This window comes from Dama dama, chromosome 13, assembly GCF_033118175.1.
Source record: "Dama dama isolate Ldn47 chromosome 13, ASM3311817v1, whole genome shotgun sequence".
NCBI classification, from domain to species: Eukaryota; Metazoa; Chordata; class Mammalia; order Artiodactyla; family Cervidae; genus Dama; species Dama dama.
This window is the reverse complement of record NC_083693.1, coordinates 71,492,370-71,516,966: the sequence shown is the minus strand read 5'-3', so window position 1 is coordinate 71,516,966 and position 24,597 is coordinate 71,492,370. Positions and strand designations below refer to the sequence as shown.

General features: G+C 55.9%; 1 protein-coding gene across 2 annotated transcripts in view; it reads right to left on the bottom strand.

Annotated features, from left to right (window-relative positions):
* Window positions 1-22,004, bottom strand: part of EML1 (EMAP like 1) — a 194,813-nt gene extending 172,809 nt beyond the window's left edge. The window contains exon 1 of one of the 2 annotated variants that reach the window (XM_061159408.1): window positions 21,860-22,004. Coding sequence is in view for 1 of the 2 variants with exons in the window: in XM_061159407.1 (XP_061015390.1) it covers window positions 19,015-19,042 (28 nt within the window). In the remaining variant the exon portion in view is untranslated. Of the gene's footprint in view, window positions 1-19,014; window positions 19,156-21,859 lie in introns of those variants that run through there. The other variant, XM_061159407.1, reaches the window with a different exon arrangement.
* Window positions 22,005-24,597: the final 2,593 nt, after the last annotated feature.

Below are 24,597 nucleotides of genomic sequence, written 5' to 3'. Positions count from 1 at the left end.
CGCGCTCAGACCACACAGCTGGTGGATGGCTTTGCTGGGGCTCCCTGCCCCATGCTGGGTGCCAGGCTGACTCATTTTGTCCTCCAAACAAGACTCGGAAGAAGTGAACTCATGTATGAGTGAGCCCTGCCCACCCACACCTCTGGGTCTAAACCGATACTTGCATCAAGCAGAAATTGTCATGAGAGAATAAAAATTCCAGGCCACCAAGGGGAGTCCCGGAGGGTCACCCTGTAGCTGGCCTGGGAGTGAATTACAGCCCCCGGCCAGGGGTCTGCTGGAGCTCCTGGCTTAATGAATGCCCGTGGTCTCTGAGTGCCACCGGGGGCGGGGGGGGGGGAGCAGGGGTGAAGTGGCCTTCCAGGCTAGTAGATGGGTCCCTTCCAGGCTAGTAGATGGGTGGCCTTCCAGGCTAGTAGATGGGTCCCTTCCAGGCTAGTAGATGGGTGGCCTTCCAGGCTAGTAGATGGGTCCCTCCCCGCTCCAACAGACCCCATCAAACTGATGACACTGCTACCCACACAGAATCAAGGTGATGTCACAAGAAGTCACCTAGTGTTGGGACAAAGTATTATCTTCAGAAGATCGACAGGCACTCCAGGGACACCTGGACATGAACAGAGCAAGGTAATGTCTTGTGTCTCCCAACCCAAGTGGTGAGACTCTTTAATATCACCCACTGTAGCTCCACCTGTTTTATATATCATGAAACTGAGGATCAGAGAGGGGAAGGGATTTATCCATGGGCCCCCAGGACTGAGGAGGGTCTCAAAGAAGGGAGGCATTGTTTGGAAAGTTCTCTGGCTATGCATCCCAGCAGCCCTGAAATTGAACCCTCATGCCTACCTGGACTAGCCGTGTGATGATCCACAGCCTCTGAGCCTCAGTTTTCTTGTCCATAAAATGGAAGTGATAATAACACCTAGCTAACAGGGTTGCAAGGCTGGCCTAATAGCTCGGTGGTAAAGAACCCATCTGCCAATGCAGGAGTCTCGTGGGTTCAATCCCTGGGTCGGGAAGATCCCCTGGAGGAGGAAATGGCAACCTACTCCAGTATTCTTGCCTGGAGAATCCCAAGGACAGAGGAACCTGGCGGGTTCAGTCCCTGGGGTCGCAAGAGTCAGACATGACTTAGCGACTACACAACAACCACCGCAGGGTTGCAGAAAAAAGATAACAGAGTTAAAGGCCTTGCAGACAGCTCTCAACCCTAAATGCTTCATAAGGGCTGTTGGAGGAACAAGGAGCATCAGAGAAATAACAGGACAGTTTGTTGGCAGAAAACAACAAAATTCTGTAAGGCAATCACCCTTCAATTAGAAAAAAAGAAAAGACAGTTTGTTGAGAACCTGCTCTGTGCCAGCTGCTGGGCATAAAGATGACTCACACATGACCATTGCCCTCAAGAAGGTTAACATTTAATGAGAAGCATGGAGTGATGGAGGCACCCAGGGGAGGTCCGTCCTGCCAGAGAAGGAGCGGGTGGGAGGGAAAAAGGGCATGCCTGGGAATGACAAGGCATTCCAGGAAGAGGGACCAGCATGGGTCAGGACCGGGAGGAGAGAAAGGGCGTGGAACGTGTGGCGAGTTCCATCTGCTCGGCTGCACTCCGGATGTGAGGGGGAGGGTGCTGGCAGTCCTGGGTAGGGAGCCCCGGGCGGACGGCGGTGTCAGGCCCCCAGCGAGGGTCAGTGTGTGCCTGGCCAAAGGGCTCAGACTCAACTCCAACGGGGAATTCTCCCTGAGGGGGCTCACTTACTGATGGACACCCAGCCCCCTGGGCAGGGCTGAGGCCCTGCCCCCTGGAAAGAGCAGGTAGGGGTGGGGTGATACCATGGGGGACAAGGAAGCACCAGGCAGGACTCCCCCGGGATAGGCGGGGCTCACGGTGCCCCTCCCGGCCTCCTCTTCACGGTCACCCCAAGATGAGCCCTGAGTAAGAGATGGGGAAACTGAGGCTCGGCCAGGGCCAGCACTGGGCAAGGAGTCACAGCAGGGCCACCTCCCACCCAGGCCTTGCTCTTCCCCACGACGCTGCCTTGCAGCTTCCTGGAGTATATCTTCCATCATCCATACTGAACTGCATGGGTTTATTTCCCAATTCAAGCTTCACTACTTTAAAAAAAACTGCTGCTTCAAAATGTGCATTTTTTAGTCAACGATCTCTCTTGGTAAATGTCACATTGCTCTCGAAAACATGTGGGTTATTTTCAAATATCTTTTGATATTCATTTCTAACATAACTCCACAGTGATATGAGAACAGACTCTGTATGACTTCAATACCTTTAGACCATGGAATTTTTTGCACCTGTTTTATGTCCCTGGCTATGTTCCAGTGTCTCCTGGCTATACAGTCTATGGGAACTTGAATAGAATTTGTATCCTACTGTTGTGTGAAGATTGTATAAATCTTCATTATGCTGAATTGGTTCATGGTGCTTTTCAGTTCTGCTGTATCCTTCTACTCTTCTGTATATTCATTCTAATTCATTCTAATTTTTGAGAGTTTGATATTGAAACTCCAACTAAACATCTTAATTTATCTATTTAAAAAAAGAGCTGTAATATATAGTGGGGCTATATGTAACTTTGCTTTGTATTTTCCAAGTCTCCTGTAAATGTGTTATCACACTTGTAAAAAATAAAAGAGAAAAGTGTGCATTTTTAATACAAATTTTAAAAAGGTAGCAGCTGATTCGTCCTGGAGTCAGCCCCCCTGCGCATCGCCTCTCACCAGTCCCATTTTCACAGAGTCATAAATCACTTTCTTAAAGGGGGGCAGTGAGACCAAGGCGGGATAATTGCCCTCGACAGGCTGCTGTTCATCAGCCAAAAGGGTTTGGGCTCTGGAGGCCCAGAGGGGCAGGCAGGAGTCGCTAGACCCTGAAGCAGGCACTGCTCCCCTGGGACAAGCCCCCCCCACCCCAGCCCTGTGTCTGCGCCTGGGACCCGTGGGACCAGGACCCTCTCTGCTATTGCAAGCCTGACCTTTGAGGCCCTCACCCTCACTGGCTCCAACCACAGGGCTCAGGGATGTGCTGGGGGCAAAGGGCCAGACCAGCTGTGTCCTCAGTCCTGTGAGCCTGGGAGGTGCCGGGTGGGCATCACGAGAGAGATTCCTGGGGGTGCTCTGGCTGTTGGTAAGGAGCCCTACTGGGGGTCTGTGTGTGTGTTAGTCGTCAGTCGTGTCCGACTCTTTACTACCCTATGGGCTGTAGCCCACCAGGCTCCTCTGTCCACGGAATTCTCCAGGCGAGAACACTGGACTGGGTTGCCATTCCCTTCTCCAGGGGGGGATCTTCCCAACCCAGGGATCAAACCCGGGTCTCCTGCACTGCAGGCAGATTCTTTCCCATCTGAGCCACCTGGGAAGCCCCTACTGGGATTCTACTTGCACTTAAAGAATTACCTGCTGTTGATCTAAACTTCGCATTGAAGGGGACACGTGAGTTCTGTCCCGTAGCCCCGGTGCTGGTCACAGGAGTCAGGAGAGAGTGCCTGTGCATGTGTGCACTGGTGTGCGTCGCGGGGGAGTCCAGGGACAAGGACTTGGAACTCGGAGCGTCTTTCTGGGCACAGAAGCAGAAATGCGTCTCTCTGGGCTGCGCTGCCTGTGCTGTCTCCGGGCAGAGGGCTCGGAGCTCTCAGAGCGTTTGAACTGAGAGCCGGCTGATGGCATTTTAAACCTCAGCCACTTACCGGCTCCATCAGGAGTGCCTCTGGAGCAGCTCCATCTGGGACGCGGTGATTAACGACTCCAGCCTGGGCTGGCAGAAGGCCTTGGCTTTGACACCTCTTATCTTCTGAGGCTCGGAATCACTGGAAATTAACATCTCCACCTGCTGCCGCTTGCTTGCAAAACCCGAGTGAGGTCCCGCCACTCCCCTGCCCTCAACCCTTCCTCGCTCCCATCTCACTGAGGGTCAAAGCCAAGGACCCCTCTTAGACTGCAAAAAGGTCCTCCACCACCTTCCTGTCCCACCTCCCCCCAGGGGCTCATCTCCCCCCATGCCCTTTTCACTCTGCCCAAAGCACCCTCACTGGTGTTATTTGTCAAGATCAGGCATCCCCATCCCAGGGCCTTTGCCCCTGTGGTTTCTTCTGCTGGGAATTCCCTTCCTTCAGATATTTCTAGACTCACCCTTCAAGGCCCCCAGGTTCTTCTCAACGTCACCCTCTTAGAAAGACCTTCCTGACCTCTCTCTCTCTCTGTCCAGAGTCACTGCCCTCCAGTTTTATCACCCTGGTCACCATTGCATATCCTTTGGCTGTTTATTCTGTTCATTGTCTGTACTCAGCAGCATCAGCCCTGGGAGGCCAGGGACCACACAAGCTTTACAGCTGATCAATCAATGTTTGTCGAATGACTGATTGACCGAACGCAGCTGCCGCCTCTGCTTCTGTGCTGGGTCACCCAGGACCTTCCTTGCAGCAGGCCTTGATTCAAGGACTTGCTTTGTAATAGGAAGACGCATGTGTGAGGCTATCTCCAGCACCCCGGGGGCTCATCCCCAAACCTGGATGGCCATGTTTTCTTGACCGCCCCCAGCCCTCTGATCTAGAGGACCCTTCCCTCCCTTATCACCTCCCACTTGTCCCTCAAGACCCAGCTCAGGGTCACCTCCTCCAGGCAGCCTTCCCTGACTATCCCTCATAACTCAAGTCACAGCAGGCGGCTCTCTGGGCTCTCATTGTCCTTCTCCTCAGTTGTCTCCCTGCCCAGCTATGACAGAGAGCCCTCTGTGTCCCAGGAGCCAGCAGTGGCCTGACCAACAGTTGGTGCCCAGGACACAATTGGCAGCTAAGTAAACAATGGCTTACATCATTTCCTTTTCTTTTCTTTTTAAATTCTTCTTCATAGATCCTGGTGTTTCACTGGAAGGTCTTTAGAGGTACTGGCTCCAGACTGGTTCATTTCACAGGCAGGGAAACAGAGGCCCAGGAGATGGAAGGCATGGAAACTAACTCCTGTCCAGCATGTTCTCTGAACCAATCACCAGTGGCTGGGCAGGGGGTCTCCTCCCATGCCACCCCCCTCCCCGGCTGCTATGGGACTTTCGGTGGCCATGGCTTCGGGCCTCACGGCCTGCACCGAGGCCAGGGCTTGCTGGAATGCTCAGCCCGGACTGAGTCTGTCCGGAGAGAAAAGATTTGGAGCTTTCATAGAAAGATTAAGAGTGTCTGAGTCCCGAAACTTCCCTTTCCATAAAAGAGAAAAGCCTGAAGCACACGAGAGGGGAGGGCAGGGAGTAGAGGGGACTAGGGGGAGGGAAAATGTGGGGAGGCTACAGGCAAGGAGGATGCCGGCTGGCTCTCCCTCGGGATAAAGCCTCTTGGCATCATCTAAGACCCTCAGGCCATTACCCTGGCTCCCCAGCCAGAGCTCCAGGAGGCTACAAGCTTCTCTGAGGAATCCTATGCTGGTGCCTGTAGTGGGCTGAAGATGAAATGGACCTCAAAGATATCAGGCCCCAATCCCTGGACCCTTTGAATACTATAGATGAAAAGGGCTTCCCTGGTGGCTCAGATGGGAAAGCATCTCCCTGCAATGCAGGAGACCTGGGTTTGATCCCTGGGTCGGGAAGATCCCCTGGAGAAGGGAATGGCTACCCACTCCAGTATCCTTGCCTGGGAAATCCCCTGGACAAAGAAGCCTGGCAGGCTACAGTCCATGGGGTCACAAAGAGTCAGACACAATGACTCTTGTATGTGTGAGCACCTAACATACACACACATACACACACAAACACATATGGAAAAGGGGTCTTTGCAGCTGTGATTAAATGAAGGACCTCAGGACGGAGAGGTTATCCTGGATCACAGTGGGGCCCTAATGCCACTGCAGGCGTCCTTATAAGAGGGAAGCAGGCAGCGCTTTGAAGCACAGAGTGGGCAGCGTGGCTGCGGAGGCAGAGATGGAAATGATGCGGCCACAAGTCCAGGCTGGGTGGGTTCAAGTCCCAACCTGAGTTACCTGGTTTCAACCTGACTCACGGAAGCTGGGGTGCAAAAGCCAGGCCCTCTTGTCTCAGACTACATGGTGCACCATGTACCCCAGAGCTTTCATAGGACCAGGCTACGTGGAAGGTCCTGGGTGACCCGACATGGAACGAGAGGCGGCAGCAACATTCGCTCAGTCAGTCAGTCAACAAACATTTACTGAGCAGGCACAGAGAAGGCATGGTCGCAGCCCGCACTGGAGTGTCAGACAACAAACAAAAGAGAGCCAGATGTGTTTCTCTCCAAAGTCTGCGCGTGGAGTTGACAGTTTGGATTAATTATTACTGTTTATTTTATTAAACTATTATTTTAAAAAAGAAGGCTAGACATCACCTGATACCCTACCCTGTTTCCCTCCCTCCTTACTGCCTTCGCCTAAGAGCCTCTCCCGATAAGCCACGTGCATAGGCTAGAAGCTCTGCTTCTGTCTGATAGAATTCCCCCATTCTGTCCTTGACCACGTGTACTGTTTCATTCACACTTAGCAGCCATCCTATAAGGCAGCGGTCCCCAACCTTTTTGGCATCAGGGATCAGATTCGTGGAAGACAATTTTTCCACAAACCAAGGAGATCAAACTAGTCAACCCTAAAGGTAATCAACCCTGAATATTCATTGGAAGGATTGATACTGAAGCTGAAGCTCCAATACTTTGGCCACCTGATGCGAAGAGCCGACTCATTGGAAAAGACCCTGATGCAGGGAAAGATCAAAGGCGGGAGGAGAAGCGGACAACAGAGGATGAGATGGTTGAATGGCATCACCAACTCAATGGACATGAGTTTTGAGCAAACTCCGGGAGATGGTGAAGGACAGGGAAGCCTGGTGCATTGCAGTCCATGGGGTTGCAAAGAGTCAGACACAACCTAGCAACTGAACAACAACAAAGTGGGGTGGGGATGGTTTGGGGATGATTCAAGCACATTACATTTATTGTGCATTTTATTTCTATTGTTATCACATCAGCCCCACCTCAGATCATCAGGCATTAGAGCTCAGAGGTCGGGGACCCCTGATCTAATGTATCATCAGCCTCGTTTTGCACGCGAGGAGACAAAGGTCCAGGGAGACTGTATGACTTTTAAAGGCCACACAGCACCGGATGGCAGAGCTCGTGTGCCAGGCCCGGGCTGTCCGACTCCCTGTCCCTGCCTCCCACCTGTGCCCCACGTGACTGTGGACCAGCGGCAGGGCCCCTGCCAGCTGCAGCATCCACCCCGGCCCCAGGGCCTGGGGTCCCCTGGGATACGACCCGCCCTTCCCAGATTGTAGACTCAACTGAACATTCCAGGGTGGGCTCCAGTAGAGAACTTGATTGTTCCCTCCGGGGCGGCCTAATGAGCTCGCTGTCCCGAAGCGCACTTATTTTCCACCCGTGACGATCTGACTGCCTTCCCTCACCTCCCGCCCGGCTCCTGGCTCAGGTTTCCGCTACGCAATCGGCCTGACCATCGGCACCTCCGCCAGGCCCCAGGCCCCAGGCTCCCGCCCAACCTGTGGGAGGAAGCTCCTGGCCCAGCTCCAGAGTTCTCTATTGACAGACGCAAGCGTGTAAGTCCAGGAAGGGCAACGCCACCCCCCCCCCCCCCCCGCCAGTGAGCAGCCAAGGGGACGAGGCCAAATAACTCACGATGAGAAAAACCACAGGTGCCCCCTCCTCCCCAGAAACCCAGATGACAGGCCCGACTTGTCTTCACTGCGCATGTGGTCTGGACACCTGCCTCGTCTGCATTTCACCAGGCTGCATAGACGCGGCCGGGTTGCTTGGTCTGCCCAGCTGAGCAGAGCTTCAAAGCTGGGCAAGAAATCATCCAGGGCTGGGCCAGGGACAGTCAGCACCTTCTCTGATGATGTTTGTCCCTTTCCTTTGGAGCTTGCAGAAGCTTCCAGATTTCCACCTCTCTCCCAGTCTCTCCCTCACACCAGCCCTCAGAGGAAGGGCTCAGAACCCAGTCTGCAGCTTCAAGCAATGCTTGCTGGCAGCCTCTCGGCACCAGGACGCTGGAGTTATCTCACTGAATCCTCCCCACAGCCTGGGAGGCAGGTCCTGTTGTCATTATGCCCATTTTACAGATGAGGAAACTGAGGCATAATGTCTCAGAGCCGAGAGGTGATGGCCAAGAAGCAAGTGAAAAGATGCTCAACACCATTAGTCACTAGGGAAAAAAGCAAATCAAAACCACCAGGAGGGACTTCCCTGGTGGTCCAGTGGTTAAGAATCTCCCTTACAAGGCAGGGGAAGCAGGTTTGAACCCTGGTCGGGGAACTAAGCTCCTACCTGCCACAGGACAATTAAGCCTGTGTGCTGCAAGTGAAACCTGATGCAGACAAATATAAATAAATAAAATAAAATATTAAAAAAAAATCCAGAATGAGGCACCATTTCACACCCACTGGGAAGGCTGGAATCAGAAAGATCATAACAGGGCTTCCCTGGTGGCTCAGTGGTAAAGAATCCATCTGCCAAAGCAGGAGACCTGGGTCTGATCCAGGAAGATCCCACACGCCACAGGGCAGCTAAGCCCATGCGCCACAACTACCGAGTCTGTGCTCTAGAGCCCAGGAGCTGTAACAACTGAAGACTGTGCCCTGGAGCCTGTGTTCTGCAACGAGAGAAGCCCATGCAACTACAGAGTAGCCCCTGCTCACCCAACAAGAGAAAGCCCGCACAGCAACGAAGACCCAGCACGGCCAACAATAAATAAAAATAAACATTAAAAAAATAATAAAAGAAGCAAGAGTGATGAAATCTCTTTAAAAAGATCATAACAAGTTCCAGAAGGATGTGGGGAAATCAGGACCCTCATGTACTGCTGGTGGGAAGGTACACAGTGCAACTTCTTTGCAGTCAAATGCTCCACCACTGATGCACCCGCTGGGGCAGTCTCTTTGGGAAATATTCTGGTCTTTTTTTTTTTTCAAAAAATCAAACATGGTTCCAGGAATTCCACTTCCAGGTGTGTAGCAACCCAGGAGAGACAAAGACCCGTGTTCACGTAGAAACACGTGCACGACCATTCACTGAGGCATTATCTATAAGAGCCAAAATGTAGAAACAAGCTAAATGTCCATCCACTGAAGAATGGACTAATAAAGTGAGGTCTGGATCTGTAGAGTGGAATACTATTTGTCCACAAAAGGGAACAGAGCACTCACATACATCCAAACATGAGTGAACCTAAAAGTGTGATGCTGAGAGAGAACAGCTGATCACAGAAGGCCACATAGCATAGGATCCCACTTATGTGAAACGTCCAGAATCGGCAAATTGACAGAGCTGGAAAATAGAGTAGTGGTTGCCAGGGGCTGGGGGTTGACTGCTAATGGGTTAGGGGTTTCTTTGATTGTTGTCTAGTAGTTAAGTCGTGTCTGACGCTTTTGATCCCATGGACCATAGCCCACCAGGCTCCTCTGTGCATGGGATTTCTCAGGCATTTAAGAATACTGTTACCATGTCCTTCTCCAGGGGATCTTCTTGACCCAGGGATCGAACCCGCATCTCCTGCATTGGCAGGTGGGTTCTTTACCCCTGAGCCATCAGGGAAGCCCAGGGGTTTCTTTATCACCAGAAGGTGATAAAAACGTTCTAAAATTGATTGTGGAGATGGTTATAAAATTCAGGTCAAATGGGTGAGTTGTATGGTATGTAATTACATCTCAATAAGGCTGTTACCAAAAGATTTAAAAAGTGATGACCCAGGACTCTCCACAGAGCCTGCAGCTCTGAAGGTCACTGGTCACCCTGTGAGGCTCAGAGGGGCCTGAGCTCATCTCCCCTGGGGGACTGACCCCCTAGCTGATCCCACAGTTTCAGGGCAGGCTCGGGAGCCTGGACCCCCACGTGCTCTGAGCAATGACGTGCTCTCCTGCTCTTCTGGGCGAAGGCCACGCCCAGACCCCACGAGACAAGAGAAACCCAGCTGTGTCCCCTCCTCCCCGGGGTGTGCCCTAATGGGTGCTGATCAGAGGTGAGTGGGGCTCCCCCAGGCACCCAGGACTGGAACAGTCTCTTGATGGCTCAGCTAAAGTCCTGGTGGAACCTATTTATAGCACTTTGCCTCCTGGGTTGGAGTCATGGCTGAGACTCCTCCTCTCTCAACAAGTTTCCAGATGGAAAGAAAAGGGAAGGAATGCCATGGGGGCTGCGGGATGAGGCTTTTGCAGCACGCCCCCCCACCCCCCGTCTGCCTCCCACAGCGCCGAGCGCTGGATTTCCTCCTGGTCCCTGGACAGCGCCCCCAGGTGTCAGGAAGGCGCACTGGCTGCAGCAGGCTTCCAAGTTCCGGGTTGGAACTCAGTGTCAATCCATCACCCAGCGGCGTCCAGGCCTGTGAGAGGGGCAGGGAGCCGCCCAGAGCAGGACACACGGCCGATGCTCAGTAAACCGGGCCCATGGTCTTTGGTGCTTCTCTCTGGGAGGAACTGGGTAGGGCTGGGATGGCCAAGGGGTGTGGCCACAGTCCAGGCCCTGTTCCAGCCTCAGCCACACTTCTTGGGCATGAAGGTGCCCAGAGCACCCAGCCGCAGCAGTTTGGGGATGCCGTGTGGCCCTGGGTGTGGAGGATGTGGCTGAGTCCACCCTGGTCCAGGGGCAGAGCCAGGGGCCAGCGCTTGGTTCACCATCACTGAGTGAGTGGGGAACCGCTCCAGAGAAATGCTGAGCCATTTGAGGCCTCTCGAGCATCCTAAGATTCTGCTACAGGAAAGAGAACTGATTTTCTCACGGGACACTCCTAGGCCTAGATTCTCATGGAAACATCTCTAGAAACAGCAAAGGACTTGCTGGAGGTCGCTGAGCACTTTAGTATCAGGACCGAGCTCGGGTCCAAATGTTCAGTCTTCAACCCCAGTGCTCTCCCTGGCAGACCTTTGCCTTCCAAAGAAACTCAGAGGGAATCTCATCTGCTGTCTTGTCTCCTGATAAAAGCCCTTCTCCCAGGCCTGCTCCCTGATCTGCTGGCCTTCTTTGGGAAGGACTGAAGGCCTCCAGACCCTCCTCAGGCTGCAAGCTGCTCGGTGCAAAAGAGGAGCCCCGGATGGGGCCAGCACACCTGCAACCTGGCCCCATCTCCCCCACTGTGTGCTCTGGGGTAAGTCACTCAATGGCTCTAAACCTCAGTTTGCTCATCTGTAAAATGGAACAACAGTGTTTACCACATAGGGTTATAAGGAAAATCATGCAGAATTGGGTATGTGAGAGGACCTAGGAGAAGGGGAGGCAGCATTTATGTAGTGCCTACTATATACATTCTCCTCTACTGCTGTCATAACTTGAGCCTAGGAACACTGTGGGGGAGGAAACTGAAATGAGTTGTTGAAGGCAAGTCTGTGGGAGGAAACCCAATTCTCCACTCCCACCACAGCACCTGGCAGGACATACGAATCAGGGGTCCACTCAGACCGCAAGCTCACCCCTCCATCGAGAAGTGGCAGAAAGGGTGTTTTCAGCCAACGCACCAGTGCTCTGACATGTTTTTCCACCTGAAATAAATGAGGCAGGATTCCTAGAAATGTGTTTAAGCCTGGTAGAGAGCACTCTAAACAGTATGGCTTAGACATTGAAATATGGGGCCCAGAACTGCAGGCGCGTCCGCACCCCAACACGGAGCCCAACAACTTCAAACTCCAGGTTTAAGTCTTGGATTTGGGTGACATCATCGACTTCTGGAACAGGGCTCGGACCACCTCCAGTCTCTGCAAACGTTATTTTTAAACCAGGTCTGATCTCATCATGCATAACAGCGTGTGTTGTTCATTGTCACAGGCCTCTGTTAGGCTGGGTGTTTTTATTTAAATTTGCTTAGTGGTATACTATTAAAGGGCTTCCCCTGGTGGCTCAGTGGTAAAGAACCTCCTGCAGGAGGTTGTAGGAGATGCAACCTCCTCTTTGCAGGAGTTGCAAGTTCAATCCCTGGGTCAGGAAGACCCCCTGAAGAAGGAAATGGCAGCCCACTCCAGTATCCTTGCCTGGGAAATCCCATGGACAGAGGAGCCTGGCAGGCTGCAGTCCGTGGGGTCACAAAGAGTGAGACACGATTTAGTGGCTAAGCAGCAACAACATACTAAAGTCAGGTGGGAAAGCCTGTAATTAAACCGACAATGCTGTATTTGGTGATGTTGCAGAATCAAAGAAACAGGGTCTGACCGAGAAGGATGAAGTACAGACTCACAATTTTTATTTTCCAATACGTTTCCATAACCATTTCCTTCTAAAATCACATCCTATGTTTTTATCCGACGGTCTCAGTGATTAATCTGGCTCATGGACTATCCATCCCAGCTCCTTCTTTTGTGCCTGAGGGAATAATAAATCAAGAGAGCTTTTTGGCAACAAGCAGCAAAATGTTTCTCTTGCTTCTGCTTTTCCTCGCTGGTGCTGTGACCAGATCTTTCAGAAATTTATTTTTGGACTTTTAAAGGCAAGTTCAGAGCGGAGGGAGAGAACATGTTTTGAGAAATCCTGCCCCTGGTTTTGAGATCTGCTTATCAGAAAGACTCATACATTTCAGATGCTTATTGACCATAGTGCACAAGATATGCTCTGAGTATTTCATAATTAAAATAGGCCATTTTTTAAAAAGTCATTTGGGGGTGGTGGGAGGGAGGCTCACGAGGGAGGGGATATATGTGTACATATCGCTGATTCACGTTGTTGTATAGCAGAAACTAACAATATCATAAAGCAATTCTTGTTGTTGTTGTTCAGTCTCTAAGTCGTGTCTGACTCTTTTGAGGTCCCCTGGACTGTAGCCCACCAGGCTCATCCATCCATGGGATGCCCCAGGCAAGAATACTGGAGTGGGTTGCCATTTCCTTCTCCAGGGGATCTTCCTGACCCAGGGATCGAACCCGCATCTCCTGCTTGGCAGCTGGATTCTTCTACTAGTGAGTCACCTGAAAGCAATTATATGTCAATTAAAAAAAAAAAAATTTAAAAAAAAGAGGGAAATTTTTTAAAAGTCAGTTGGGAAAAAAAGAGGAGCAGATATTACTAATCCATTCCCTATTGGAGGTCGGTACCTGCCCTCTTGCCATTGGGCGTGGCCATAGACTTGCTTTAGCCAGTGAAATGCCAGTAGAGATGGTACGGATCACTTCCGGGTGGGAGCGTTTAACTACCTGTGTGATATCTCCGGCCCTTGCTTTATCTGCCTTATGACAGGGAAACTGGGTCCCTGTGGAGGCAGGACACCTGCCAAGCCAACACATAGGTGACCTGCCCTGGAGAGTCACCCAGACCTGCAAAAACCCAGACCTGCAATAAACTTTGCATGAGTGAGGAATACATCTTTGTTGCTTTAAGCCACTCTGACTTGTGTTTTTCATAGTATACCAAGCCTGTCTGGAGTGATAGTCCGTACAAACCAAAAGCAGCTGTCTTGCCCCATGCAAAAATTGGAAATCAATAGACACAGAAGCTGGTGACTGAGATGGGCCAAAGATATGTTATTATTCGTATCTTCCTGCGTGCTAAGTCGCACAGAGTCAGACACAACTGAAGCGACTTAGCACACACAAAGGTATGGATAATAACATATCTTTGGCCCATCTCAACCATCAGTTTCTGTACTTTATTTTCCCTGCATGCATAGTTTCCAAAAAAAAAAAAAAGCAGACAAATGGTTGCAGACACTAACAGCTTTGGGTCTTTTAAAAAATATAATTCAAACTATTTAAAATGTATCTTGCTATCTCAAGGATGCTCATTTAGAATGGTCCCAATACTTTAAAAGAACAGAAGTGGATAGCTTTTATTTCCAGGTGGAATTCCTAATGGCTTCTAAGCTGTATTTCTTGTCATGAGTGTAAAAGCTCCCGGGGGCTTCAGGAGGCTGGAGTGGGGACAGGAGCCACGTGGATTTATTCATTTGCTGCTTGGAGATTCTCGGACCAGGGTGAGGGCTGACACAGAGGTGGCAGGGCTCCTGAGCCCTGCTTGATGTCCCAACACGGGACACACGTGAGAGCCGTGTGCTCCCCTGTAGGATTCTGTGGGGACAGAGGCAAACCGAAAAAACCTCTGAGACCAGAAAGAGAAGGAGGCTTGTCTCAGGTCACATAGCAATGGGCCCCCAACACATCTCCCGCCACCCAAGGTGCTATGAGTGGGACAGCAGCAGCCAGGCTGGCACCAGTCAAGCTGTTTCAACAAGAGGAAGAGATGGTGGGGTGGGATGGGGCACTCCAGGGGTGTGGGGTCCCTGGGGCTGCAGATTCCGGGGAAGGGTCCCTGGAGGAGGCAGAACCCCACCAGTCTGGACGATGGGCTGGCTCCGAGCAGCAGGAGGGAAGGTGTGAAGCTTGCACACGGGTGCCGAGGGGCCTGCGTTGGGGAATCGAGTCCCGGCTCATCACTCCCTAGCCAGTGACCCTGAGCCAGTCTTTCTCTTGGGCCTCAGCTTGCCCCTCCACGACATGGGGATCCACAGGTGGGAAGTGTGGACAGGGAGTGTGGTGTGAACTGTGACGCTGGGAACCGAGAGGGGTGGTAATGGGGCATCGTCTGGAAGGTCCTCATTCGCCCCGATCCCAGCCTCCTGCGCCTGGTAGATGCTCCTCGGGTTAAACCCTTCCTGCCATCGCCGGCACAGCACCCGGACTACCAAGGGTCATGGGTTAAAGGTTCGTTCCTGGGGTCGAGCAGCTGCTACCCACACCTCCCCTGGCCCCCGGTTCACAGGAGTTTGAAGGTGACATCTTAGCTAACCCCCCCAACACCCCCCGAGGTCATGGTGTCACCTCCACTTGCAGATGAGCCGACTGACTTTCAGAGAGGAGAAGGACCCACCTGTGTCCGGGCAGCAGGTCTGCCTGACCCTGGAAGTCATTCTCTAGGGACTCCAACGGGATGTACAAACCGGCCCCTGGGGCTTTGCCAGGTCACCCCACCCCACCCCACCCCCAGGCCCCTGACCCTCCTAGCGGGAGAGGCAGCATCAGGCCTCAGCATTCCCCCCACTCCCTCCCCCATCCCCCCCCAGGACTTTCCAGATCCTCCCACTCTCCCCACAGTGACCCTCACCCCCTCAGCTCAGGACCTACGTCACCAGCCTCCTCCTGGGCCTCCTGGCCTCCAGAGTCTCTCCTGACCCTGCACCCCTACATGGGAGCAATCCAGGCATCTCCCTGGTTCACCTTGCAGGCTCCCTGTTGTCCATAAAAGCAGAGCCCAGTGACCTGTCTGGGGTGGGGGGCAGCCCTCACCGACAGGAGGGGAGCCAGGCAGAGAGATGCTGAGTCCCTGGGGCCCAGCCCACCTCTCCTGTGAGAAGACCCTTCCTCTCCAAGAGCAGGGCCTGAATAGTAAGAGCATTTTGCTTTTATCTCTTCCTGGCGATGCGTGGCACAGACCCGGGCACTGAGGCTGCTCGGTAACCACAGAGGAGAGTAGAACGCAGCCCATGACTCGGAGGGAGGTGGGGGCTCCCTGTGCCCTGGCAGGGGGCCCGCTGTGATGACCGGGAGCAGGAAGCCGGGGCAGGTTGTCTCCGGGCTCTGGGATGCCAGGAGCTGAGTGAGAAATGGGGTGGCCACCCCAACATCAGCCACCACCTGCCCCAGAAAAACCACCTCCCACAGTGCAAAGAATGTGGCTGCAGCCCCCAGGGATGGGGTTGGGGTGGGTGGGCAGTGGGATTGATGGTTTACAGGAGGAGGAAGAAGGTCACGTTACTGGCTGAGCGCCTCCTCGGGTTAGGGGTGTCCATTCTTGCCACACCCTCCGGGGCTGGACAAATGTCCACCTGTCACTGAGGCTCAGAGAGGTTAGGTGACTTGCCCAAAGCCACATGCCAGGGAATGGCAGAGCAAGGATTCGAGCCCTGGGCTCTGATGGACCTGCATTCGGGTGCTCTGCTGCAAATCCAGTGGTCTATTCTTCGGTGCTTGGAATACTTTCGCTGGAAACTTTCCCAAACACGGGAGGATCGGAGGGCACAGGGGCTGGACTCTCTTCCTGTGGAGCTCCATAGCTGAGAGGTCAGAGGTACCGCGAGGTCAGAGGCAGGGAAAGCCAAGCAGCAGACCCAGGATGTGAGGAGCCCCTCCACCCAGGCTCGTGACGGCACCTACAGACCCCGTCTCCAGGGAGGCATGTGGCAAGGCCCCACTTTACGGATGAGGAAGCTGGACCTCCGGGCGGAAGTGACCCATCCAGCCCTCTGTGTCGCCAAAGGGCAGAGCCAGGTCTAGGAGCCAGGCGCCTGTAGGGGAAGCACCTTCACTGGACCCGGTGACAGGCTGGCAGTTCTCCATGCAGGCGAGCTCCTGCTATAAATACGATGCTGACTCCCGGTAAGCTTAGCCTCCAGGCTCCCCTGCCCAGGCTCAGGGCCATAAACCCTGGCGTGGACCACCTGCCACTGCGCTCCTGCGCTGGGGAACCGTCCTGACAACCCTAACAAGGTACCACCACTTTTTTACAGGCTCCGAATCATTGGAGGCGATGTTGAGCTAACAGTCTCCCAGATGAGAAGGGCCACTGCTCAGAGGAGAGCTAAAAAGTCCTGCAAGATGGCCAGACTCCCCACCCCAAGGGGAGCAGGGAGGGAGGACTTCCTAGAAAAGGCATCTGACCTGAGCTCTGCACAGACAGGGCCTAGGAAGCTGGGTTTGAAGCCCAGCGCTACCACTGGCCAGCTGGGTGACTTTGGACAAGTCTGTTTGCCTCTCTGAGCTCTGGTTTCCTTAGAAGTCCATGCCACCGATCTCTAGGGATTAAACAGACAGTGCATCCACAATGGCTGGGAGACGAGACACAGCAGACCACTTGGTCCCTTTGCTTCCTTTTCTGGGTCACAGCTCATTTACTGGTTGAATAATAAAAACTTCAGCGGACAGCCAGCCTGGCATGATTTTCGGTGTGCTGCATGCTCTTGGTCACTTAATCCTCCCTGGAACTTAAGGCACCTGAGATCCTATTTTTGTCCCCATTTAACAGATGAGGAAACTGAGGTCTGTACCCTTGAGTAATCCGCCCAAGGTTACACAGGTTGTGGGCGCAGAGCTGAGAACTTTTCCTGCTGTCCACACGGACAGAGGCTGGTTACTGAGAACAGGTGGAAATATTTCACAGCAGCCTGCCTGGCCCAGCCGCTGCAGCACAGAAGGAGTCTGAGAAAGACTGGAATTGCATACGACACACCCTAGGAGATTCCACCCCCACCCCGACCCCTGCCTCCACCATAAGCAAGCATGCATCCCTGCACCAGGAGCTGTCTTTATGCCTGCCAACGTGGAGTGATCGCAACCCAGCACATCAGACAGCAAAGACCATCACACAGTATCCTACAGGCGGGGAGCCAGGAGTCGCCGGCCCAGTCGCAGGGCAGGGATGCTGCCCGCCAGCCTCCAATCCAGTGGACCTTCTCCCAATCCTGACAGGGAAGGCAGTCTGCCCCCAGGCTCCAGGCCACACACACACACATGCTCAGTACCCATTCCATCTCCCTGACGGGTTAATATTGTCCTGGGCTTCCTGAAATACCCATCCCCACAGCAGGGTGGTTTTACAAGCTGCTAAAAGCAGGGCCACGTCCCTGGTGGAGGGAGAGAGCTATTCCGGGTTGGTGTCAGGTGTGGGCAGAGCCAGCCAGAAAAGGGCCTGTCTGCACCCCCTGTACCCCCCCAGCCCATGCTGGCTCCTTTACAACCACGGCGGACAATTCCTGGCAGTCAGGGCCACTGGCGCCCGGCAGAAGAGGGTGAGGTCAGGCCAGCTTTGTCGGTATCCCCCTCCCCAAACACACACACACACACACACACACACACACACACCCTGTTCCATGCCTGACTTGGCCAGGCCCAGGCGGGGAACCGTCGTCAGACACTGTGCAGGGAAGGGCCACGCGCTGTTGCCCCCAGCTCACCCCGAGCCCTCTCTCCATCACAATCTGACGTGTGGAGATTCTCCATGGTGGCATTTGATGGGTAAGGAATCTGTGGGCCACAGTCACGGCTAAGGCGATGAGGCGCGGCCGGAAGGGGCCTGGAAGGGCTGCCCAGACCTGAGGGCTTCTGGCGCCAGCCCGGGAACCACCCCCCACTTGCCGTTCCCACAAAGACACCGCTAAGCGCTCACTGCGCACCTGCGGATGCTTGCATGCATCCTCACTGTCAATCTTAACAATCACCTGGGGGTTCATTAGCACTGCCTCCTTCCTCACCTGGAGCCACTGAGGCTCCGAGCCATTCAGCGACTCGCCCAAGGTCACCCGAATTGGAAGTGAAGGAATGGGAATCGGAACTTGGGCAGCCTGACTCCAGAGTCCCCGAAATGTTCCCTGAATTAAGCCGTCTCCAGCCACCCCCCACCCCACCCCACCCTACCACAGGCAGGTTCAGGGTAACGTCCACATCAGAGCTTGTCTTCAGCTGGATGGAACCAGGGGCCACCAGCCAGGGACATGGGCAGCCAGCCCCCACCGTCGCCCCTCGCCTCAGGCAGGCCAGAGGGCATGCGGGCAGACCCCAGTGTCTGACCACCCCTCCGCCTGCCTGGCTGCCAACCGAGAGGGTTTGGGCACCCCTGGGTGGAGGGGGTCATCTTGTGTAGGCAGACCAGAAGCTCAGAACTTCCTGGTCTCAGACCTCTGGGAGGTCTAATGGAAGCTGTGCGCTCCCCTGTCCCCCATCACCAAGTAAATGTTTACACACACTCGTTTGCACGCGGTTCCAGGAGCCCGCACCCTGCGCCCACCCAGGGTCCAATGGCAGCCGGGGGTGGGTCAGCTCCACGGCCCAGATGACAGCCGGGAGGGTCCGCGGCAGAAACCGCTTCCTGCTCCCGCCCCACGGGGAAGCTGGGGTGCGGCACTGCTGAGCTTTGAGAGTCACGCACCTCCCGCCAGACACATAGCCACCCGCCCCCCAGGCATCGGGCTTGAGCCAGGGGGTCCAGCCCCACAGCTGCCTGCAGCCTGCGGTGGGGGGGTGGGGGGGCCGCGTCCTCGGTGACCAGTGGCCTTGGCTCTGCAACCGGAGCCGCGGTGGGTAAATATAGCGCTGCCACTCACCGGCTGAGGGGCCCTCGCCGTCCGACATGGTGCGGGAGATGGGCAGGCAGCCGGCCACGGCCCGTGGGGACGGTCGGGGACCTCAGCGGCTGTCGCCCACCTGGTGGGGCTCCCGGCTGCGTCCAGTCCCCAGGCGGTGTCCCGCCCCGGCAGGCCCAGCCACCACCACCACCGCCCCCTCCCCCGCCCCATGCTGGGCCGGGCAGATAACGAGCTCCAGGGCCAGGAGCCTGCGGGATTGGTGGATAAATCTGGGCACTGCCCTCCCCTGCCCCCAGCCTCTCCGGCAGACTCAGAAGGTTGCCGGAGAGACCGCTGCACCCCTGGGCACTCGGTCAGGCTGCGAGACCCCTCTCTGTCAGCCTAGGACCCCAGAATGCCTGCAAACTCTCTCCTGGGGACTGGTCCCACCCGCCCAGCGAGGGGCACTTCGGGTCCTTAGAGAAGGATGAGAGTGAGTGATGCCACCCAGAGATGCCACACTCGTCCCCTCTCTCAGCTCTCCTGGGCAGCCACTCCTATTGCCTCCAGGTCACAGAGGGCATGACCCATCCAAGGCCCCTCGGCAGGTTAGGGGTGTGACCGGAGCTGGGCTCTGGAGCCGGCTAGCTCCAAGGTGGCCAGAAGGGGTGTCCCTTGCCTTTGCCTGGGAGATGAGAGCCGTGGACAGCAGGGGCCCTACTGTTCTAACTGCTCCATGTGTGCTGGGGGATGGAAAAGGACCCCCAAGGGCAGCCATGTGACTCTGTCTGACACAGAGGGGGTGCTCAGGAAATATTGGTTGAATGAACAAACCTCAGCAAGCCCTGAGTATGCACTTGCTCTGTGCTTGCCTTAAGAGCCAACCCACTTCTGCTCCTGGGTCCCCCACAAGGACCAGAGACCAGGACAGTGAGGCAGGTGGAAGGCTTTGGGCTGAGTTCCCAGGGCTGGGTGCCTGTGGCTGCCTACCCCCATCCCCGACCCTGGCCCGAGGTCCGCACAGAGGGAGTGCAGTGACTGAAAGGGAAGGCTGGTATCAACTCCAGTCAGAGAAATACTGGAGGGCTTCCTGGAAGAGCTGGCATTTGAGTTCCATCTTTGACGGATAAGAAAGTATTTTTTCAGGGGATGAGAGGACATTTCAGGAAGAGAGACCAGTAGGTGTGAAAGTAAGAGGCAGGAAAGCTCAACTGGAGGGTGACAGGGGTCCCTGAAGGTGTAGTGACCCCTAGGAGAGAAGAAGTTTGATCCGGGTGGAAGTGGGGGATCCGGGGCTGGGGAAGCTAGGGGAGGCTTGCTGGAGGAGGGGGCAGATGTTGGTGCCTCAGAAAATGGGGGGCAGGGGTGGAATGGCATTCCAGGTCATCTAGCAGCTCTTCCATTGGCAGTGAGACCTTTCCCAGCCTGGAGACAGAGGAGGTGGGGTGGGGTGTGAAGGCAGGAGGGGCCCCTTTCCAGAGATGGGGGTGGGGTGGGGGGCTGTAGAGTCACATCAGCTGTCAGAGTGAACAGCAAAGAAATTCACTCCCTGGAAGGTGGCTCTAGGCCTCTCGGCCTTTGCCTGTACTATTCTCTTGCTCAGGAATTTTCTGTCTTCTTCTCCAGTCTCCTCCTCTGGGAAGCCCTGTCTGATTGCCCCTAAAGGCTGGTCAGGGGCCCCTGCATTCTGCTCTGCAAACTCTGACCTCACTGTGGTCACTGCCTGGTCCTGCCTGTTTCTACCTCTTGGTTGGCTCTTGCGCCTCTGAAAGGTAATGAGCTCACTGTCACTGGAGGTATGTAAGCAGGGCTAGACAGCCACTGGCTGGGGACACAGTGGAGAGTTCAAGCATCAGGTAGACTTGGATTAAATGTCTCTGGAGTCCCTCTAGGGTAACTTGTCCTGGTCTCCCTGGACCCCTGCCTGTTTTAGCCCTGAAAGTCCCCATGCATCCTGCAAAATTTCTATCGCAGGCAAACCAGGGCTGTTGGTCATCCTGGGTCCCTCCTAAGCAAGATTTTTCTTTAAATGAAAACAAAAAATAGACAAGACAATCTGTCTCTGAAGCCCTAACCCTGCCCCCAACCTCCTCCTTCCTTCACACCAGCTAGATGTGATTCTAAGGCTGGGATTCTAGAGGGGAAAGAGGACACCCAGCTGCCCTGTGCCTTGGGAGGGAATGCAGGGAAGAAAGGAGGCAGGTCAGCAAGGACAGGAAGCTCCCCTGGCCCCCCCCCCCAACCTGCAGGGCCGGGGGGAGTCTCGCCTGCTGAGTCTGGAGGACTGACAAGATACTGCAGCAGTCTGTCTCCCCAGGGAGGGGCTGGGACCGGCTGGGACCATGTGCCCAGGCCTCCACCCTGCTTTCCCCTGGAGCTGCAGCGGGAGGACTCGAGTGGGTTCAGACCGGCCTCGCTGTGTGGCTTTGGGCCAGTCGTGATCCCTCTCTGTGCCTCCAATGCCTCATCGGTGAAGCATTTACGAGCATCTCCTGTACCCAGCCCTGGGCCAGGCTTGGGGGCAGGGACCCCACAGAGTCCCTGCCATCAGACACACCCAGTCCCGGGGAGGAGGGGGTGTCTGCAGGCTGGGCTGATGGCTCCTTTATGTGTGTTCTGCAGTGCGTGCTCAGGGCCCCCCGAGACTGCCAGAGGCCAGGCCACGTGCCACAGGCACGCCCAGCACTGGACGAACCACGGGGCCACAGAAAGAGCCCCACCAAGGCCCCTGGCATCCTAAGCAGAGGCCTCGCCTTGCCCACTGCCAAGGGGCTGCAGGACTGGGGCTGGGGGAGCGTGACGTCAGAGGGGCTGGGGTCCCATGCCAGCTCCCCCCGCCCTCCTTGGTGACTGGGACGAGCTGAGCCCCGCCTCGGTTGCTCACCTGGAAGCGGGAGGGGCCTTCGGTGAGGACCGGCAGCAAGGCCGAGACGTCCTGGAGGACGCTCCACCTCCCCACTCTGCAGCCATCTGTCTGTCTGTCTGCTCCTGAGTCCCACCCAAACCAGCCGCCCAGGGTCCACCCGGCTGGAGCCGGCTCCCTGCGCGCAGGCCACTTCCTCTTCCTGTCCCGGCCCCAAGTCCCTTCCTGTTTTCTTTAGTGTGGGAATGTGTCCTGGGGAAAAAACAACTTGATTGCTCCGCTCCGATCCGAGGTCACTGCAGCAGCCACAGGCCCGCCGCATGCGTGTCTGCAAGCATGTGTGTGGCAGTGGTGTGGTGCACACCTGTGTGCATGGAGCGTGTGTGTGTATGTTCCCATGTGTACAGAGGCGGGTCCACGTGTGCACGCGTGTGTACGGTGTGTACTCTTGCACCTCCACCCTCTGTCTGCTCGGTCATCGGCATCCCTGTCGTCGGACAGTAACCAGGCTGGCGCGGTCTTGGCTCATGAATGTCTGATGCCACTTCAGTCACCCGCGGGCACTCGTGCGGGGGCCTGAGTGGGATGGGGCACCACTTCCTGGGGGGCTCATGGGCACGTTGGGGGCAGTGGGGCAAGGGCGGGGTCAGGGAAGAGCAGGCAGACACCTGGACGGGGAGCCGATGCCTGGGCAGGAAGAGGGTCAGCTTCAGGGTGGAGGTCAGCCCTGGCCCAGAGCTTGGGGCACCCGGGGAACGGACGAGGTGGGAGACGGGCGAGGGGGCGGGTGGGCTGCCCCTGTGGCCTTGGCAGTCGGCCAGAATGGAGGTGCTGGAAGGGTTGCAGGGGTAGCCCTGAGCTGGGGTCCTCCCAAGGCCTCCCCGACACTGTGTGGTCTCAGGGGGAATCTGCGCTCCCCTTCCCAGGGCGGGGTGACCACCAGCCTCGCAGTGACCTCGCCTGGGGACCGTGAGCTCTGCACCTCCCCATACCCCCACACCTGCTCCCCCTCTAGCCCCCCGAGTTCCCACTGTTCAGTAACCAGCACTGTCGCTGGGAGTGAGGGGACCTGGGATGGTGGGAAGGTCAGGGCTGGCCTGATCAGAGGCAGGAGGGCATCAGAGCGTGGTGGGTTCAAGGTAGAGGTCCAGCTTCCCGTGGGCCCTGGCTGGGTCTCGGGGGTCCCGGCACCTCCCCACTGCTGGAGACCTGTCTCCCTGGGCCTTGGGACCCCCTGTAAATAGAGGCAGGAAGTTTCCAAACAAGGAGCCTCACCTGCGGCGTTGGTGACCATGATATGAAGATGGACAGAGGATGTGCCCCCGCCCGGCCCCGTGTGCGGCCCTGGGCAGGCCACCTAACCTGTGGAGCTCAGGATAGGGTGTGCAATGCCCAGTAAGCACCGAACACCCGCGGGCCTTGTAATACTTCCCGGGTCTGCCCACCGCCTTAGCTTAAAACAGAGCTCCTCACAGCTCAGGTCACAGCAGACGCACCCAAATGCATGCAGCCCGAGACATGCAGGTGTGGACGTTGAGACCCACACACTCAGCCTCACCTGTGAGAGACAGAGATACACAGAGATGGGGAGACCACACACAGACACATGAGAGACACCAAGTGAAACTGTTAGTCGCTCAGTCTGTCCGACTCTTTGTGACCCCATGGACTGTAGTCTGCCAGGCTCCTCTGTCCAAGGAATTCTCCAGGCAAGAATACTGGAGTGGGTTGCCATTCCCTTCTCCCGGGGATCTTCCTGACCCAGGGATCGAGCTCGGGTCTCTTGCATTGCAGGCAGATTCTTTACCATCTGAGCCACCAGGGAAGCCCATGAATGGACATATATGCATGCAGCGCACACACATACACACACACACACACACACACACACTCCAGTGTAGTCCTGGGAGATGGTTTCCCACATCCAAGGCCCCCTTAAGTTGACGACCGCCTGGGTGGCCTTGGGTGAGCCTCCCGTTTCCAGGCTCCTGGCCAGGAAAGAAGCCTGAGGGACCCGTGAGCTGCTCTGGGGGTCCCCAGGGTGTGAGGGCGTGTGTGGGTTCCCTGGGGCAATCCCCATTCCTCTGGGTGGGAGCCAAGGAGCTGCCATCACTTGGCGGGGGGCTGGGGGCACACGGGGCTGGTGGGGAGGGGCTGGCCTCCTCCTCAGGCTGTTGGGCTCACAGCAGGGCTGAGGCCCCCCAGGAACAGTGAGGCCCCACCACTGGGACCTTGTCTGTAGAAAGGGGCCCAGGGTCACAGTACAGCTGGGCCTGCGGCTGGCCAAGCAGCAGGGGCTCGATGGGTGAGCCGACCCCATCATCCCAGACTCCTCCTCAGCCAGGATCCCGGGGCCGCCCGGAGGCCCTGCCCCTGGGCTGGGGAAGGCAGGAGACCGCCCCTGATGCATCGCCACCCTTGCCCTCCCCCAATCCTGGACCAGCAGAGCTGAGCCCAAGGACAGGGAGCGGAGAGAGGAGATGAGCCTTTGCCCCTGCCCGCCTGACATTGACTCTGGGGCCCTCCACACCCCACCCGGGAGGCCGGGCTTCTGAATGAAAGGCCCTGGACCCCCCATGTCCCCACCTCCTGCCCGGCCTCTCCACCCTGAGGCCCATGGAGCTTCCTCCCAGGCAGGCCTGGGACCCAGGCATGGCAGGCGGGGGCTGCCCGTCCCCCGAGCCAGCTAAGAGCGGGAGACTCAGGCCTCCACTGGTCCCTGTCCTCCGCAGAGACCCTCAGGGCCCCCACTTTGGGGG